Raw genomic sequence first — 18,078 nt, 5'->3', positions numbered from 1 at the left:
CCTGTACCTCCGCGTTCAATTGGGTCACTGCCTGTTGCAGCGCTGAAATTTTCTCTGCTTCCGTCATCTCTGCCAACCGTTGTGAGCTCGCTCCCAAACACCAATTTCCTCCTCTCGCTGCTTCTGCCTCCGCTGCGAGGTATCAGGTGTCCGAAGCTTAAAAGAGACGGGTCTTACTGTCAGGGCTGCCACTCAGTCCCAGCTCACATAGGACCACGTTAGCCAGCGTTCAGGTTAAAAGAGTCTTTATTGGATTACAGCTTCCATTTCCAAACTGCAATATGCAGCCCTACTTCTTCTAGGTCAGACCGGCGAAGACCCGTCTGAGTCTCCGCCTCTAGCACACCAGCTTAATACCCTAGCCTTGCTCCACCTCCTGCGCCTTTCCCTCCATCTCTGGGTCCTTCTGCCCCCCGGGGTCTCCTCTTTCCTACTCTCTTCTGACGCGGACCCCCCTGACCCTCCCGCCTCCTTGCGGCGGGCTTTGGGACCTGGTTCACTCTCTGGGCTGCTTACTGCGCCAGCTTCCGCTACATTTGAACTTGGCGCGCGCGCCCAACTCTCAACCTTCCTCTTGATCGTTTCGTCGCTCCCCGAGGTGGGCGTGACTACTCCTGACTCATGCCCTCCCTCCTTCTGAAAGCCTCCGGAACCCGATATCTGGTCCCCTTTCTCCCCGCTGTTCCCGTCTGGGTACGTGGGTCCCGATCTCCAACTGCTGCTCTCTGATTCCTCTCTGGACCCTTCTTCCTGGGGTGTCCCCCTGCTTTCCCCCCTTGCTCTGACTGCTGGCGCTCCCTTCTGGGAATCCTCGTACTCACTGGATAAGCTCGGCGATCTCGGTTCGTCATCCCCACTCATCTTTCCTTCGTATTCCTCCCCCTCGCTCTCTGTCTCCTCCCTTCTCTGTGTCTCTGCTTCTGAACCCCTGACAGTTATCTTAAGGACTATTATAAACTTAATGAATGTTAAAGTGTTGTGGTTCTCAGAAACAAAGGGATACAGTGATACAAGGTCAGAATATGGAGAGGACTAAGATGACAGAGGCTGGAAAGTAACAATTGGGAGTTGCTATAAAATTATGGACATTGGGATGCAGAAAGGGGGGGTATGGGGAAGTCCGAGAAAAGAGGTTTATGAAAATAGGTGATGAAATTATACATGTATGTTTGTCCTTTTAAGTGTTTGTTTGTTTTCTAAAATTTTGTAAAACCAATAAAAATTAAAAAAAAAAGAACTTCCTGACAGTAAAAGCTGTTCGACAGTGGAATTTGCTGCCAAGGAGTGTGGTGGAGTCTCCTTCTTTGGAGGTCTTTAAGCAGAGGCTTGACAACCATATGTCAGGAGTGCTCTGATGGTGTTTCCTGCTTTGCAGGGGGTTGGACTTGATGGCCCTTGTGGTCTCTTCCAACTCTATGATTCTATGATTCTATGATTCTATGATTCTATGATTCTATTCTATGATTCTATGAACCATATGTCAGGAGTGCTTTGATGGTGTTTCCTGCTTGGCAGGGGGTTGGACTCGATGGCCCTTTTGGTCTATTCCAAATCTATGATTCTATGATTCTAGGAATATGTCTGCAAATGTGACAGAAGGCTGGCAACATCAGTTCCCACCATGTGGGAATCAGACAACTGCAGTGCTTGGAAATAGGCAGTCAGGTTGTGCATCCATAGCAGTGACAAGAGGAGGAATGACCACTGGAAATAGCATAGAGAGAAGAAACGCCGTGGGGCATCTGCAAAAGCACAACCAGACACCTTCATCTGCCCCAGATGCAATAAAACATGTCTCTCCCATATCATTCTCTGCAGTTACAGCAGATGCTGCAACCTTAAAATAAAAAAAATTCTTCCAGTAGTACCTTAGAGACCAACTAAGTTTGTTATTGGCATGAGCTTTCGTGTGCATGCACACTTCTTCAGACACCATGTGCATATCAGTGTTCATGCACACGAAAGCCAATAACCAATACCAATAACAAACTTAACAACCTCCCCCTTTTTTTGCAAACTCATGCAAGCAGTAGAATAGATAGATAGATAGATAGATAGATAGATAGATAGATAGATAGATAGATAGATGATAGATAAATTTATTGTCATTGTCCGTATATACACAGTATACACAACAACGAAAATCAAACACCCACCCAAAGACCGGGTTCACATATACATTTGCACGTATCTCCGACACTCTCATCCTATTCAAACATAATCTATAAAAACATAAAATCCAGAATAAACATGACCTATTAAGGCATAACATAACCTAAAACCTAAAACATAACCTAAAACCTATCTCATTCCTTCCTACTCTCTGCTTGCTAAACCTTGCAACTGGCCCTGAGTTCATTATTTAGTGCAGTCAGAGCTCTTGGATAGAAACTATTCAGAAGGCGTGTGGTTCGTGTTTTCATTGTCCTATATCTTCTGCCCGAAGGCAATAGTTCAAAGAAGTTGTGAGCAGGGTGGGTGGGATCTCTCAGGATATTATGTGACTTCTTCAAAATGCGAGACGTGAAGATCTCATCCAGGGTTGGTAGTCGGAGTAGTCGGAGTAGAACTCTTTGCACCCGGAAACATGGAACTGGAAACATGAAGCTTCCGTCGATCGCACACCATACATTCAGAGCACATTTTCTCCCTTATTTATTCAATTTATATCCCTCCCAGGGGTTGTGCTTATTGTTATATTGGAAAAAATTAATAAAAACATTTACATTATTATTATTATTATTAGTATACCGATCTCAGGGAGGTTCACAACATAAAAATACCAGCTAAAAACACAAAATACATACTAAAAACAAGAAAAGAACAAACCAATAACCCCCCACAACACGTTTAAAAGGGTGTCAAATGTCGATCATAAACAATATTTAAAATATTATATCCCTCCCTCTCAAATGACCCTTTCCCCCCAAGAATCCTGTGAACTGTAGTTTGTTAAGGGTGTTGGGAGTTGTAGTTCTGGCAAACCACCGTTCCCTGAATTTTCTTTTTTGGGGGCGTGTGTGCTTCAAATGCACAATACCTACACATCTCTCCACTCTTCTCCTTCCAAGATGAGGCTCTGAGGGTGAGGAAGGGGCTGGCAAAGAGCTGAGCGACAGGAGTCCAGCGAACAGGTGAGCCCTTCTGCATGCCAGGCAACTCCAGGCTGGAATTTCTGTCTGGGGCAGAGGCGGTGGAGGTGAAGGGTCAAAGGGCACCTGGGCACCTGGACAGGGCATCCCTTCTCAGGTGTCTCCTGCAGGGTCTTGCATAACACCGGAGGGAGAGGGAGAGAGAGAAAGGCTGGAAGGCTCCAGAGGCTGGAACAGGTTTTTCCCCGCTGCAGGTTTGGCTAAAAGAAGGCGTGTGCTCTTAAAGGCAGGCGGCAACACCATGGAGACAGTGACTGCTCTGCCCCGAGTTCAGATCAGCCGGAGCTTCGGTTGCTGCTGCCATCCTTGGGGGAGAGGACGCCCTGGACTGCTTGACAGCTGCCAAGTTTGATGGGGAAAGACCTTCTGAAGGACCACCGCCACCTCCTCAACCAGGGAAAGGAGGATGAGCTGGTAAGAGGCAACGGAAAATTGAGCTTTCTGGCTCCCCAAATCAGCTACGTCTTCAGGAACCTCAGGAATTCCTTCCTGCTCTTGGCTCCAGAAGAAGGCTTGCTCCTCCTAGCCCAAGGCTGGCTCACTGGGAAAGCACCCCTGAGCGCACAACCGAGGGGCTGGGGCTGGGGGGTGGGACGGGACGACATTGGACGGCTTGCTTTTTTCTCCCTGTGAATCCACAGGCGGATGTGTCCTCTTTAAAAAGGATGGATTCAGGCCAGGCAAGTCGGCTGGTGCCTGCTGAGAATGAAAAGGGGGACTGCAGCAAAAGGTTGCAGCATACAGTGCTTCCAGGTGGGCTGAGCAGGAAGCGGGTCCTCAGCTCCAGGGGGTTCTGGATGAAATGCAGAACTGTAAGGTCCATTTTGATCTGGGCCCTGCCTGGGTCACCTTCCTGACCCAGGATGTCACATAGAGGAGGGAGAAAGGTTGTTTTCTGCTGCTCCAGAGAAGCGGACACGGAGCAATGGATCCAAACTACAAGAAAGAAGATTCCACCTAAACATTAGGAAGAACTTCCTGACAGTAAGAGCTGTTTGACAGTGGAATTTGCTGCCAAGGAGTGTGGTGGAGTCTCCTACTTTGGAGGTCTTTAAGCAGAGGCTTGACAACCATATGTCAGGAGTGTTCTGATGGTGTTTCCTGCTTGGCAGGGGGTTGGACTTGATGGCCCTTGTGGTCTCTTCCAACTCTATGATTCTATGATTCCTGGGATCTATACCAGGAGGCGTGTGTTGGTTTTTCCTAGACCTCTCGGTAGCTTTCAGTACCATTCAGCACAGTGTCCTTCTGGGTATGGAGTGGGGTTTGGGGAGACTCAGCATTGCAGTGGTCCCACTCCTTCCTTGCAGGGAGGGCGCAGAAGGAGGTTCTGCGCGACACCTCCTCTGCCCTGCAGGTCTTGTCTTGGCTTCCTCACTCCGTTCTTTAAGAGCTACCACAGAGACTGTGCTGGGGTGTTGGTGACAGGGCACACGCTGCATGAGACATCCAGCTCAGGTTAGACGGACACCTGTCAGGGATGCTTCAGCTGAGATTCCTGCACTGCAGGGGGTTGGACTCGATGACCCCTGGGGGTCCCTTCCGACACTACAGTTCTGCGATTCTTCCTGCCTCGGCTGTGGTAGACAGGAGACCAACTTGGGCAACTTCTTAACCTCAGTGCTGGACTGGATGAGGGAGAATGAATTTAATCTTGATCCAGAGAAGATGCAGGAGCCTTAGGCAGATTGTCTGGCCGACTCTAATTTTGGACAAATGTTTCCTGGGGGTTTAGGGTAAACGCCTTTGATGGGGTTGCATTGAATCACAGAATTGTAGAGTTGTGGGCCCTTTAGTCTGACTCCCCGCAACTCAGAAATGCCAGCTAAAGAATCCCAGACAGTGGGCATCCAACGTCTGCTTCAAACTCCCAAGTGAAGGAGAGTCCACCTCCTGGTTACCTTACCTGGGAGTAAGGGCCACTGTACACAATGGGGCTTCCCTCGGCGCAGAAACGTGCAAGATTGCATGTTGAGGACACCATCTGCGCCCAAGGCTTTTGCCATGGTTGCTCATGCTGTTGCTGCTTCTTGACTAGACTACTAGTAATGCATGTCATGTGGGGCTGTCCTTGGATGCATTCTGGAAACTTTAGCTGGTCCAGAAGGTGCCAGCACTATTTTTGTCTGGTGCCAGGAGCTGGGAGCAGGTGGGTCTCATCCTTCATGGACACCATGGATTGGCACTTTCTGGGCTAAATTCCAGACGCGGCTGCTGATCAAAGCCAGCTGTTACTGCCTGAGCCTGGGATCCTCTAGGGAGCTCCAGGTCCACCAGGTGACCACCACCAGGTCCACCACTGTGAGTTGAGGGCACCAGAGAAGGTCTTCCTCAGGCACTTCCAGCCTCTGTGGTGAGGCCTTTTGGGGTGCAGAAGACCAGTGAATGCGGTGCATCTTACGGAATGAGATATAAACACCATAACATCCAAGATGAATCATCAGCATATTATACAGGAGTGAGTCTTGGGGAAGGGAAAAGCAAGGAACAGGATATGCAAATAGCAGATGATGATCCGACATAACTCTTAGAGGAACGGTATGCAACTTAACTTAGAACTGTACCCCCGCAGCCAAAGGCCTTGCCCGCATTTCTGCTTCTTACAGTCTGAATGGAAAAACACGTCTGCCCTCCAGACAGAGATTCAGAGCTGCTCCTGTCACGAGCCAGAGTTTCCTGACCAATGTTTTCTTCAGTTCCATAGCTTCTGGGGTGATCAGCTTCACCATTTTGGCAGCTCCCCCCAGTCCCCCAAGCTGAGCTCAGTAACACCCTGTTGTGATGGGAAATGCTCTGTAAGTTTAACTACAGTAGTGAAATCGTAGAATTGGAAGGGGTCCCAAGGGCCATCTAGCCCACCCCCCTGCCACGCATGAACCATACCTTAAAAAAGACCCTGGCAGATGCCCACCCAACCTCTGCCTCAAAACCTCCAAGGGAGGAGAGTGAACCACTTTCGGAGGGAGTCGGATCCGCTGTCGGATGGCTCTTACCGCCAGTGCTGAGTCGGAATCTCGTTTCTTGCAGCTTGTATCCACTGGGTCAGGTGGATTCTGAACCAGCAGAAAACAAGCTGGCTCCATCTTCCCTGTGAGGGACAGAGAGAAACACATGCACTTTTCCACCCCCCTGCCCAGTGGAAGGACTGGAGACATCTTTCCCACACATCCTGGAGGTGGGGAAAGGGCTCTGTCCACACCTTCATTTTTCAGGAGTCATCAGAAGGCCTTGGCTGCTCTCTCACCTGGGAGACCACTTGGTGCCTTGATGGCCGTGCCAGGGCTGTGCCACGCAGGCCGGCTGTTCCTCTGGGACAGCGATGCCACTTCTGGCTACCTCCACCAGGCTTTCCTGCGCCTTGCCTGCATGCTGCATTGGCGCTTCTGAGATCAGTCGCTTTTTGAAATGGGCTCATTTCCCCCCCTTCCAGCTGGAGGATTCTGTCCTGCAGCCCCAGACGGTGGAAGCTAAGTGTGGAGGGAAGAGCTCACCTACAAAACAATCCCCACCACTTGGATCTTAGATGGAATCTACACACATATGAAAAACACTGTGGAAATGCTTTTTTAAAAAAAAGTTTTGAAAAACATATTGAATTTCATATAGCTCACCATCGCCATCTAATGTCACATTTGTGTATTGCACTTTGCAACACACTTAAACGTTTTACAGTGGTATCTTGGTTTTCAAACGTCTCCGTTGACAAACATTTAGGTTTTTGAACGCTGTAAACCCGGAAGTAGATGTTTCTGTTTTTGAACTCTCCTTGGAAGTCGAACATGCCGCGCGACTTCCATTGAGCACAAGATCCTGAGGTGGTCAGCTATTGAGTTTTGGGTTTCCAAATGTTTCAGAACTCAAACGGTCTTCTGGAACAGATTACGTTCAAAAACCGAGGTACCACTGTATTTGCAGGCGTATAGCTGAGACCTTACTTTGATTCATCTGGGAGCCCTTTTTGCCGCCTTTAAATGTGTTACAAAAAATGTTGCAAATACAAGCCAACCCATTGCTCTTAAACAACTAGCAATGCAGTCCAGTTTTCTTTAGGTTCTTACTTGTTGGTTCAGTCCAGAACTATTCTCTGTTTGGTCCCAGTGAGAGAGCGAGACAGACAGTGGCAAGTCCCTTCCCTAACCTGCTGGCAGCTTCTGAGACAGACCCAGACTCTCAGGGATGAGTAATCCATTAACACCAGACTCCATCTTAACAAAGACTCCGCCTTCTCCCCAATCCCAGCTTTAGCTTCTGCTCCTGTTCTCTGCAAAAATCACTTCCTTTTTCCTGTAGGACTAATTGCAGTCGTTAACAGTCATCAACAGGTTTACCATACCCATTGAGTCAATCACCCATCTCCTACCCTCCACCCCACCCCACCCTCCCACTATATATAAGGGTCTGGTGACTTCTGTTTCACTGTATCTGAAGAAGTGTGCATGCACACAAAAGCTTAGAACAAACTTAGTTGGTCCCTAAGGTGCTACTGGACAATTTTTAAATTTATTTCGTCTGCAAACAAAGCCATTCTGCAAATGCAAGCCTCCACACAAGGTTTTGTGCACATTAAGAATAGCTTTTGCAGAGAAGCCTTATCCCCTGAAACATGTGTCTTTGCTGGAATAAAATAGCCATTTGTTTTTTAAAGTGAAGAGGGCTGAACCCGGAGGTGCTCCACCGCCAGGGCAGGCTATTGCAAGAGATAAAGATCCTGCCACAGAGCCAGGCGAAAGCTGTCAGCAAAATGCAACCATACCAGCCTAGCTTGCTCCTGGCCTTTAACGGGAGCTTGGTATGCAGGAACCAGGAAGGGGTTTATTTTAGCAGCTCCAGGTAAGCATTTAATCACCTGCTGGTATCTGAAGGCAGAGTAATGTTGTTAAGTTGTGGGCGAACATATCAGACGACACAGCGATTCTTCAAACAGCTCTTGTTTATTCAGAGGCCAGAACAGAACTGAACTGAAGAGCTCAGTCAGCCTGCTTATATAGAGCTCCAGAACAACGTAACTGTAGCAACGTAACTGTAGCAACAGATAAAACTATCCAATCACTGAACGTCACTTTCGATCCATCATTTGCATAACTATCTACAGTATCCCCCTGCTGGCCCAGGGTGAGAACTTCAGTACATAACGCCCCTCCCCACCGAGATAAGGCGTTAGTTACAATCGTAATGGTTTCCTTATATACAGCACTACACGTAATGGTTCAGTTAGGCACAAAAGCATATCAGTTACATTTCACATACTTAGACCAACAGTGATACATATCCAACAACATAGTCCTTTAAATAAGTTGGGGGCTTGGAAACTCTGCCAGACCGCCGGGGACTGGTAGCCAAGTCCAGGGGGCCACCCAATTCTTGCTGAGGCTGTGGTGCGACCCTAGGTCCCCTGGATCCGCTGCTGTGGGTGGAACCTCCGCAAGTGGAGTTGGCAGAATGTCAGGCACGGCAGTGGTCTGAGTCTGTGGTAAGTCTGGCAGACCCTCTGAAGTGGCTTGGTTCGGCTCCACGCCGGCAGTTTGCGAGAGAGGTGGAGCCTCACCTCAAGCTAATGGGGCCCTTTCTATGTCCAGCTGTCCTTTGTCCACAACAAATGGTTCCTGTTTTTTGTGTTGAATATATGCTATATGGTAATTTATGGACCTCATAGGTATCTCAAGCCATTTGCGCATGTTTCCATGCAACCAGTCCATGCAGAATGTAGGCACCCTATATATAGAAAGGAGCAAACCAGGGGTGCAGGCTAATAGGCGGGGGCCATGACTTACATCAGGGGCGGCCAACTCCCTAGAGACTGCGATCTACTCACAGAGTTAAAAACTGGCAGTGATCTACCCCCTTTTGGGGGGTTCAGGTCAAAGTAGTTGAGTTTTTTCAGGGAGGAGGTAAAATGTTGAGCTTTTTTTAGGGGAGCCACAGTTGTTCTGCTTCTTTGGGGGGAGCCAATGATCTACCAGTGATCTACCGCAGACGTCCAGTGATCTACCGGTAGATCATGATCTACCTGTTGGACATGCCTGACTTACATCATAGGAGCCTACACAACACAAAACATGGTTGCCGCATGTAGGTTTTATTTTATTTGTTTTTTATCTTCTATTTTGGAAATGTACATCCATTTTGGGGCCCCCCAAAGAGAGTGGGGCCCTGAGCTATACCTTGTTTAGCTTATATGTAAATCTGGCACTGATTATGCAAGAGGAAGAAACACTTCTCTCTGTCCATTTCCTCCATCTGCAGCTCTGATGATGCAGGGACATTGATACTGATATACACTGTTCTTTTCCCCCAGGATATATTTGGCTACAAGACTAAAGGGTGCCGGAGGGCCCTGTGCCTCGCTGGGTATGCCCTGTCCTGCGGAGTCCTCCTCCTCCTCTTCTACTGGAAGCCCGAGTGGGACGTGTGGGCCAACTGCGTGCCCTGCGACTTGGAAGAGGCCGACGTCGTGCTCTTGCGGACAACGGTGGGTGGCCTTTGCATCTCCCAAGCAGCTTCCCCAAGTTCTCATCCCCAGAGGTTACAGCCAGGCAGGGCATTGCGGAGATTCCTGTAGGCTGTCTCCCACATCTCACTGGGCAGTAACCCGGGAATTAGTTAACCTGTGGAACTCACTCCCAAAGGAGGCAGTGGCGACCAACAATTCAGAGGGCTTTAAAAGAGGACGGGATAAACTTAGGGAGGTATTATTTCTCTCTTTGGCGATCCCTCGAAGCCAAGGAAGATTGTCTTCCATGAACACAGTTTTAACCATGAGTCCATAAGTGACTGTGGAGGCCAATTCTGGATTCACACATCCTTCCACAGTGGGGACATTGGTCTCTGGGCGTGAATTGATCCTGGTGAGGGTTTGCCAAGTGTGCCTTCCTCTTAGCACATTTCTCCCTTGCGTTCTGAGTTTGAGTGTCTTCAAAGCCCATGACTCCTTTGGCAAAGGCTGTTCTCCACTTGGAGTGCATGTTGAAGAATCATTGCTTCAACACTGGTGATCTTTGCTTCTTCCAGTACGCTGATATTAGTTCCCCTGTCTTCCCAAGTGATGTGTATAAAATGAGTAATCCGAGAATTTGCTTGGGCTCAGACCACCACATCACAGAGGTGCTAGATGTGTTATTAATAGCGTTATAAGAAAAACCTGCTCCTTTTCCCTTATGGGGTATCCAAGAGTCTGTCAAGAGTCCTTAAGTGGTTTCCCTATTGGTAGGAGAAAATAACAAAGGCCAAGCAGAGAATATTGAGAAGCAAAGCAGCTAGTAAGCCTGATCTTTATTGAACTGTTGCAACAGGGTTCCCCCATGCAGGAGGGAGGAGGAACCCAGAACAAAGGTGTTTCTCCCTTGTGTCCTGAGTTTGAGTGTCTTCAAACCCCATGATACCTTTGGTCAAGGCTGTTCTCCAACTGGAACGCTCACAGGCCAGGGTTTCCCAATTGTTGGTGTTTATACTACTTTTTTTCATTTTAATAATTTTATTAAGTACAAATTAGAAAACATACATATTTACAACAAAAGAAAATACAAAGAAAAAAGAAAATACATATAACAAAGGAAAAAAATTAGAGAATATATTGCCTTGTTTCATATTTACAGTTATTTATACCTCTATAAAATGCTGTTCACAATAAAGGAGTGAAATGAAAGATAAGATATCAGAAAAAAGAACAAAGAAAAAATAAAGAAGTAAAAGAAAAGAATCATAGGTGAAAAATTTTAAAAGTAGGTAAGTATTCACTATACATAGCCGTTTCCCATCTATATTTACCGTATTTTTCGTCCCATAGGACGCTCTGTCCCATAGGACGCACCTAGTTTTTTGGGGGGGAAATAAAGGAATTTCCCCCCCTTTATTTCCCCCCCCCCCAAAACCAGGTCAGGGAAACCGAAACAGGTTGAGGAACAGCGGGATGGCGGCGCTGCGCCTCCCTGCTGTCCCCCAAGCTTGTGGGGCTGGCTGATGTCTGCCCGGCGCGCAGGGCGCTCTGCGCCTCGCGCGCAGGGCGGCAGGCTGCTATCCGCAGTGTGGGGAGCCCTGTGGGGAACTCCTGCAGGGCTCCCCATGCTGCGGATGTCTGCCCGGTGCGAGGGGCGCTCTGCTTCAGGGCGCCTGTCATGCCGGGCGGCAGGCTGCTATCCGCAGTGTGGGGAGCCCTGTGGGGAACTCCTGCAGGGCTCCCCATGCTGCGGATGTCTGCCCGGTGCGAGGGGCGCTCTGCTTCAGGGCGCCTGTCATGCCGGGCGGCAGGCTGCTATCCGCAGCGTGGGGAGCCCTGCGGGGAACTCCTGAAGGGCTCCCCATGCTGCGGATGTGTGCCCGGCGCGAGGGGCGCTCTGCTTCAGGGCGCCTGTCACGCCGGGCGGCAGGCTGCTATCTGCAGCCTAGACAGCCCTGCGGGACCTCCCGCAGGGTTGCCTAGGCTGCGGATGTGTTCCCGAAGCGCTGGGCGCTCTGCTTTCAGCGCACCCGGGGCTCCGGGAAGCAGGCTGCTATTCGCAGCCTAGACAGCCCTGCGGAACCTCCCTCAGGGCTGCCTAGGCTGCGGATGTGTTCCTGAAGCCTGGAGAGCAAGAGGGGTGGGTGCGCACAGACCCCTCTCGCTCTCCAAGCTTCAGCGAAAGCCTGCATTCGCCCCATAGGACGCACCCAGGTTTCCGCTTCATTTTTGGAGGGGGAAAAGTGCGTCCTATAGGGTGAAAAATACGGTATATTCAATTGTATAATTTCATCTTGTCCTTATCTACCTTTAAAAGTGTTGTTTTTTAAAAAGACTTCCACCGTTTGCCTCACACATTTTTTGTAATCCATTTGTCAGATCCTCTGTTCTTCATATTTTCCCTTTGGATTTCCTTAATGTCTCACTTTGTATTTTTTTATATTACACACAAGATTATTCTAAACACAACCAGATTTTTGTAGTCGAGGCCTGGTTTTGTAAGTAATCATTTAAGAACTCCCATTGCTTCATAATCATAGTTTTGGATTTTCTCCTTATTATATCCGTCAGTTTTGCTAGTTCCAGGTACTCGCAAAGTTTCCCCAACCATTCTCTTTTTGTTGGGATGCTGTCTTCTTTCCAATAGCTTGCAATCAAAATTCTTGCCGCTGTTGTCGCGTATAGAAATAAGTTAGTTTTATCTTTTGCGATATCTTTATCTAAAATTCCTAACAGATATGCCTCTGCCTTTTTTGTGTGTGATGTCCTTATCAATTTTTTTATTTCGTCGTGGATCATGTCGCAAAAGGTCTTATTCTTTGGGCAAGTCCACCACATGTGGTATAATGTACCTTTTGTTCTGTTACATTTCCAACATTTGTCGTTGTTCCTTTTATTTATTTTTGACAATCTGTCAGGGGTTAGGTACCATCTATGGTGAATTTTTCTGAAATTCTCCCTTAATAAATCACACGCAGTAAAATTTATGTTTTTCTCCCAGAAAGTTTTCCATTTTTCTAGATCTATCTCATATCCCAAATCGTGCTCCCATTTTAACATGTTTTTCCCTTTCGTCTCTTTTCTAAGGTGGTTTTCATTAATAATCTAATAATCTATACATTTTTGCAAGTATTTTTGATGGCTTTGCAATATTTCCTTTTCTAAGTTTGAAGTTTTCTTTTCTTTTCTTTTTTAATTTTTTTTATTAAGTTGTTAGCATACAAAATTTTTAAATTACTCCTCACAGAGCTTCTTGTAAACCTACAAACGTCATCTGATCATCACAAATACTTTTCAAATACTCCATAAATGTACTCCAGTCTTCGGTGAACCTCTGGTCCTGCCGGTTTCGGATCCTTCCTGTTAGCTTATCCAATTCTGCATAGTCCATTAATTTCATCCTCCATTCTTCCAGCGTTGGTAATTCTTCTTGCTTCCATTTTTGGGCTAATAATATTCTTGCTGCTGTTACCGCATATAAAAAAAGCTTACAATCCTTTCTATTTATATCATTTCCAACAAAGCTCAAAAGAAATGCTTCTGGTTTCTTTGTAAATGTATATTTCAACATTTTTTTCAACTCATTATATATCATCTCCCAGAAACATTTCACCTTTTTGCATTTCCACCACATATGATAAAATGATCCTTCTTTTTCTTTGCATTTCCAACATTTATTACTAACTTTATACATTTTTGCTAACTTAACTGGTGTAATATACCATCTATACATCATTTTCATCACATTTTCTTTTAATTCATTACATGCGGTAAATCTTAAACCTTCTTTCCATAGTTTTACCCAATCACTTAACTGTATATTGTACCCAAAATCTTTTGCCCAATGAATCATAACTAATTTAACCTCCTCATCTTTTAAGTGCCATTCGAGCAGTAATTTATACATTTTAGACAGAATTCTAAAATCATTATTCAGTATTTCTTGTTGAAACCTCGATTCTTTTTCACAAAAACCTTTTTCTTTAACATCTTGTTTAAACATTTCATTAATCTGATAATAATGTAACCAATCATTAACATATTCTTTCACTTCCTCATATGGTTTCAGTTTCCATTTTCCTCCCTCTCTAATTATTAATTTCTCATATGTTATCCACTTCCCACTCATATTAACCTTTTTTACACTCATCGCTTCTAATGGGGATAACCAATGTGGTATTTTTTGTTCCAATAGGTTTTTATACCTATCCGAAATTTCTATAAGAGATCTTCGAAATATGTGATTTCCAAATCCTTTATGGACTTTTTTCTTATCATACCATAAATATGCATGCCAGCCAAATCTGTTATCACAACCTTCCAAATCCAACAATTCTATATTTTCTAATTTCATCCATTCCTTCAACCAACAGAGGCACGATGCTTCGTAATACAATTTCAAGTTTGGCAGGGCGAAGCCTCCTCTTTCTTTAGCGTCTGTTAATAACTTAAATTGTATTCTCAGCTTCTTACCCTGCCAGATATATCTTGAAATTATCTTCTGCCACTCTTTTAATATTGCTGCCCCCTTGATTATTGGAACTGTCTGAAACAGGAATAACATCTTTGGCAGCACATTCATCTTTATCGCTGAAATCCTTCCCCAAAATGATAACTTCAACCTTCCCCATACCTCTAGATCTCTTTTAACACTATTCCACATTGGTGTATATAATTATTTTGAAATAAATCAATATTCTTGGGAGTTAACCAAATTCCTAAATATTTAACTTTCTTTCTTTCTTTCTTTTTTATAAATTATTTTTTTATTCATTTTACAATACAAAAATATAAAAACACATAACACAATTTTTCACAAATACATTTTTGGAGTTCCCTCAGCTCTTCTGCAAATCCTCCGTTTTAGTCCTTCTTCCGCATTTCTTAATCTAATATTGCTTTTTATTAAAAACCTCCTCCCTCTTATTCCCTTTTTTACAATATTTCTAATATTATTTTCACAGAGCCTCTTGCAAACCTACAAACGTTAATTGTTCATCGCAAATACTTTTCAAATAGTCTACAAATTTACTCCAGTCTTCAGTGAATCTGTGGTCTCGTAGGCCTCGGATCCTTCCTGTTAATTTATCGAGTTCTGCGTATTCGATTAACTTCATTCTCCATTCTTCCATCGACGGTAATTCTTCTTGTTTCTATTTTTGGGCTAGCAGTATTCTTGCCGCTTTCACTGCGTATAAAAAAAGCTTATAATCTTTTCTTTTTATTTCATTTTCTACCACTCCTAACAAAAATGCCTCTGGTTTCTTAACAAATGTATATTTCAACATTTTTTTTCAATTTGTTATATATCATTTCCCAGAAGCCTTTCACTTTCTTACATTCCCACCACATATGATAAAAAGTCCCTTCCTTTTCTTTACATTTCCAACATTTATTACACACTTTATACATTCTTGGTAACTTCACTGGTGTTATATACCATCTATATACCATTTTCATAACATTTTCTTTTAACGAAGTACAGGCCGTAAATTTTAACCTTTCGTTCCATAGTTTTATCCATTCACATAACTGTATATTATATCCAAAATCTCTAGCCCAATGAATCATAACTGATTTAATTTCAGTTATAGATAGGTAGCCGTGTTGGTCTGCCATAGTCAAAATAAAAAAATTCCTTCCAGTAGCACCTTAAAGACCAACTAAGTTAGTTCTTGGTATAAGCTTTCGTGTGCATATGCACACTTCTTCAGATACACTGAAACAGAAGTTGCCAGATCCTTCTATATAGTGAGAAGGTGGGGAGGGGTATTACTCAGAACGGTGGTGGGAATGGGAGATTGGCAGATAGCTGAGATGAGCCTGTTGACGACTCTTAACGACTGTAATAGGTCTTACAGGAAAAGGCAAGGGGTGAGAAGGTGAGAAATGGCTTAGTCATATATAATGAGATAAGAATCCAATGTCTCTGTTCAGACCAGGTCTCTCCATTGTTTTAAGTTTGGTAATGAGTTGCAATTCAGCAGCTTCTCTTTCCAGTCTATTTCTGAAATTCCTTTGTAGTAAAACAGCTACTTTGAGATCTTGTATAGAATGTCCTGGGAGATTGAAGTGTTCTCCTACTGGTTTCTCTGTTTTGTGATTCTTGATGTCAGATTTATGTCCGTTTATTCTTTGGCGTAAGGTTTGGCCTGTTTGTCCAATATAGAGAGCTGAAGGACACTGTTGGCATTTGATGGCATACACAATGTTAGACGATGAGCAATTAAATAGTCCCGAGATGGTATGTGTGATGTTGTTGGGGCCAGTAATGGTGTTGTCCGGGTGTATGTGGCAGCAAAGTTGGCATCTGGGTTTATTGCAGGCTCTGGTGCCAGTGTCCGTGTTAAGTCTGGTTGTAGTATTATTGTGGGTTAGGAGTTGTTTAAGATTGGGTGGCTGTCTGTAGGCAATGAAAGGTCTTCCTCCCAGAGCTTGAGAAAGAGAACTGTCATTGTCCAGGAGAGGTTGTAGATCTCTGATGATGCGTTGTACTGTTTTAACTTGGGAGCTGTATGTGATGACTAGAGGTGTTCTGTTACTTTCTTTTTTGGGTGAAAGAGGACACCCTTGTCTTGTGCCTTTAGTAATTGCAATATTTTCTGTTATTATGTTATTTACAATCAATTTTGCTCTCTGCTCAGTATATATAGCTTTTTCTTTATTTTTTATTCAAAGTTATAACAAAACATATTTTCCAAAAACATATCCTTATTTTCCCCCATTTTCCCTCCCTCCTCCCCCTCCCCCCACAAAACCTATCCCCCCACCCCCCGACTTCCCTCAGTTCCAGTCTTTGATTTCTCCAATAATGCTATTTTCTGCATGTTACAAAGTTGTATAGATCCTCAAACTGTTTAGCTAATTATTATCAGTAAAAAAATTGTGAATGTTTATTCAAAACCTGCCAAGGAGTCTAGTTCACTTTGTTGCGTCTTCAGATACTTTGTAAAAGGTTCCCATTCATTCTTAAAATCACAGTTATCCTTGCCCCGTAGCTTATATGTCAATTTTGCGAGTTCTGCATAGTCCATCAGTTTTTCTTTCCATGATTCTTTTTTTTTTTAATGAAATTTTTATTGGTTTTACAGAATTTTAAAGAACAAACAAACACTTAAAAAGACATACAAACACGTATAATTTCATAACCTTTTTTCATAGACCTCTTTTCTGAGACTCCCCCATACCCCCCCTTTCTGCATCCCAATGTCCATAATTTTCTAGCAACTCCCAATTGTTCCTTTCCAACCTCTGTCATCTTAGTCATCTCTGTATTCTGACCTTATATCACTGTATCCCTTTATTCCTAAAAACCACAACACTCTAACATTCATCAAGTTTATAATAGTCCTTAAGATAACTGTCAGAGCTGCTTCCAGATCCTAGCTCACAGAGGATCACGCTAGCCAGTGATCATTAAGTAAAAGTCTTTATTGAGTTACAGTTTCCATTCTCAAGCTGCTGCGTGCAACTCTACGTCTAATGGCTAGATCGGCGAAGCTCCGTCTGAGTCTCCGCCCTTTGTGCACCAACTTAATATCCTAGCCCTGCTCCACCTTTTCCGCCTGACTGTTCTCCTCTGGGTCCCTCTGCCCCCCGGGGTCTCTTCCTTCCTGGATTCTTCTGACGCCGACCCCCCGGACCCTCCTGTCTCCTTGCGCCGGGCTTTAGGACCTGGCTCTCTTTCAGGGCTGCCTACTGCGTCACTTTCCTGTGCATTTGAACTTGGTGCGCGCGCCCAACCTTCCACTTTCCGTCTGACCGTTTCTTCGCTCCCCGATGGAGGTGTGGCCACTCCTGACTCATGCCCTCCCCCCTGTTGTGAGCTGCCAGCGCTTAATCCCTGGCTCCCTTCCTCTTCCCTGCTCTCTGGCGGTGACGCTGGTCCCGATTTCCAACTGCTCTCCTCTGAGTCCCCTCTGGCTCTATCTTGCTGGGGTGTCCCCCTAGGCTCCCCCCTTGCCCTGGCCACTGGTGCTCCTTTCTGTGAATCTTCCGATTCACTGGAAAGACTCGGAGATCTCGGGTCGTCGTCATCACTCATCTTTTCTTCTGCCTCCTCCCCCTCGCTCTCTGTTTCCTCCCTTGCCCTTGCCTCTGCTCCTGAACCCCTGACAATAACTTTTGAATTTTCTCCATTCTTCTTCCGCCGTCTCTTTTCCTTGGTCACGGATTCTGCCTGTCATCTCTGCCAATGTCATATAGTCCATCACTTTCATCTGCCATTCTTCCAGAGTGGGTAGATCTTGTGTCTTCCAATACTTTGCGATGAGTATTCTTGCTGCTGTTGTAGCATACATAAAAAAAGTTCTATCCCTCTTTGACACCAATTGGCCGACAATGCCCAAGAGAAAGGCCTCTGGTTTTTTAGGAAAAGTACATTTAAGTACCTTTTTCATTTCATTATAGATCATTTCCCAGAAAGCCTTAATCTTCGGGCATGTCCACCAAAGGTGATAGAAGGTACCTTCAGTCTCTTTACATTTCCAACAT

At 45.2% G+C, this 18,078-nt stretch overlaps 1 protein-coding gene across 1 annotated transcript in view; it reads left to right on the top strand.

Moving 5' to 3' along the window:
• The first annotated feature begins 2,894 nt into the window (after positions 1-2,894).
• The window catches only part of LOC308587720 (putative cation-transporting ATPase 13A5), a 92,644-nt gene continuing 77,460 nt past the window's right edge, over positions 2,895-18,078 (top strand). Inside the window, exons 1-3 of the mRNA XM_081195481.1 lie at positions 2,895-3,134; positions 3,347-3,566; positions 9,448-9,621. Coding sequence (XP_081051607.1) covers positions 3,504-3,566; positions 9,448-9,621 — 237 coding nt within the window. The 5' untranslated portion in view covers positions 2,895-3,134; positions 3,347-3,503. The remainder of the gene's footprint in view (positions 3,135-3,346; positions 3,567-9,447; positions 9,622-18,078) is intronic.

Source organism: Podarcis bocagei (assembly GCF_964188305.1).
Source record: "Podarcis bocagei genome assembly, chromosome: 1".
Lineage (NCBI taxonomy): Eukaryota > Metazoa > Chordata > Lepidosauria > Squamata > Lacertidae > Podarcis > Podarcis bocagei.
Note: the sequence above shows the minus strand (reverse complement) of the source record. Positions and strands in the feature narration are given on the sequence as shown.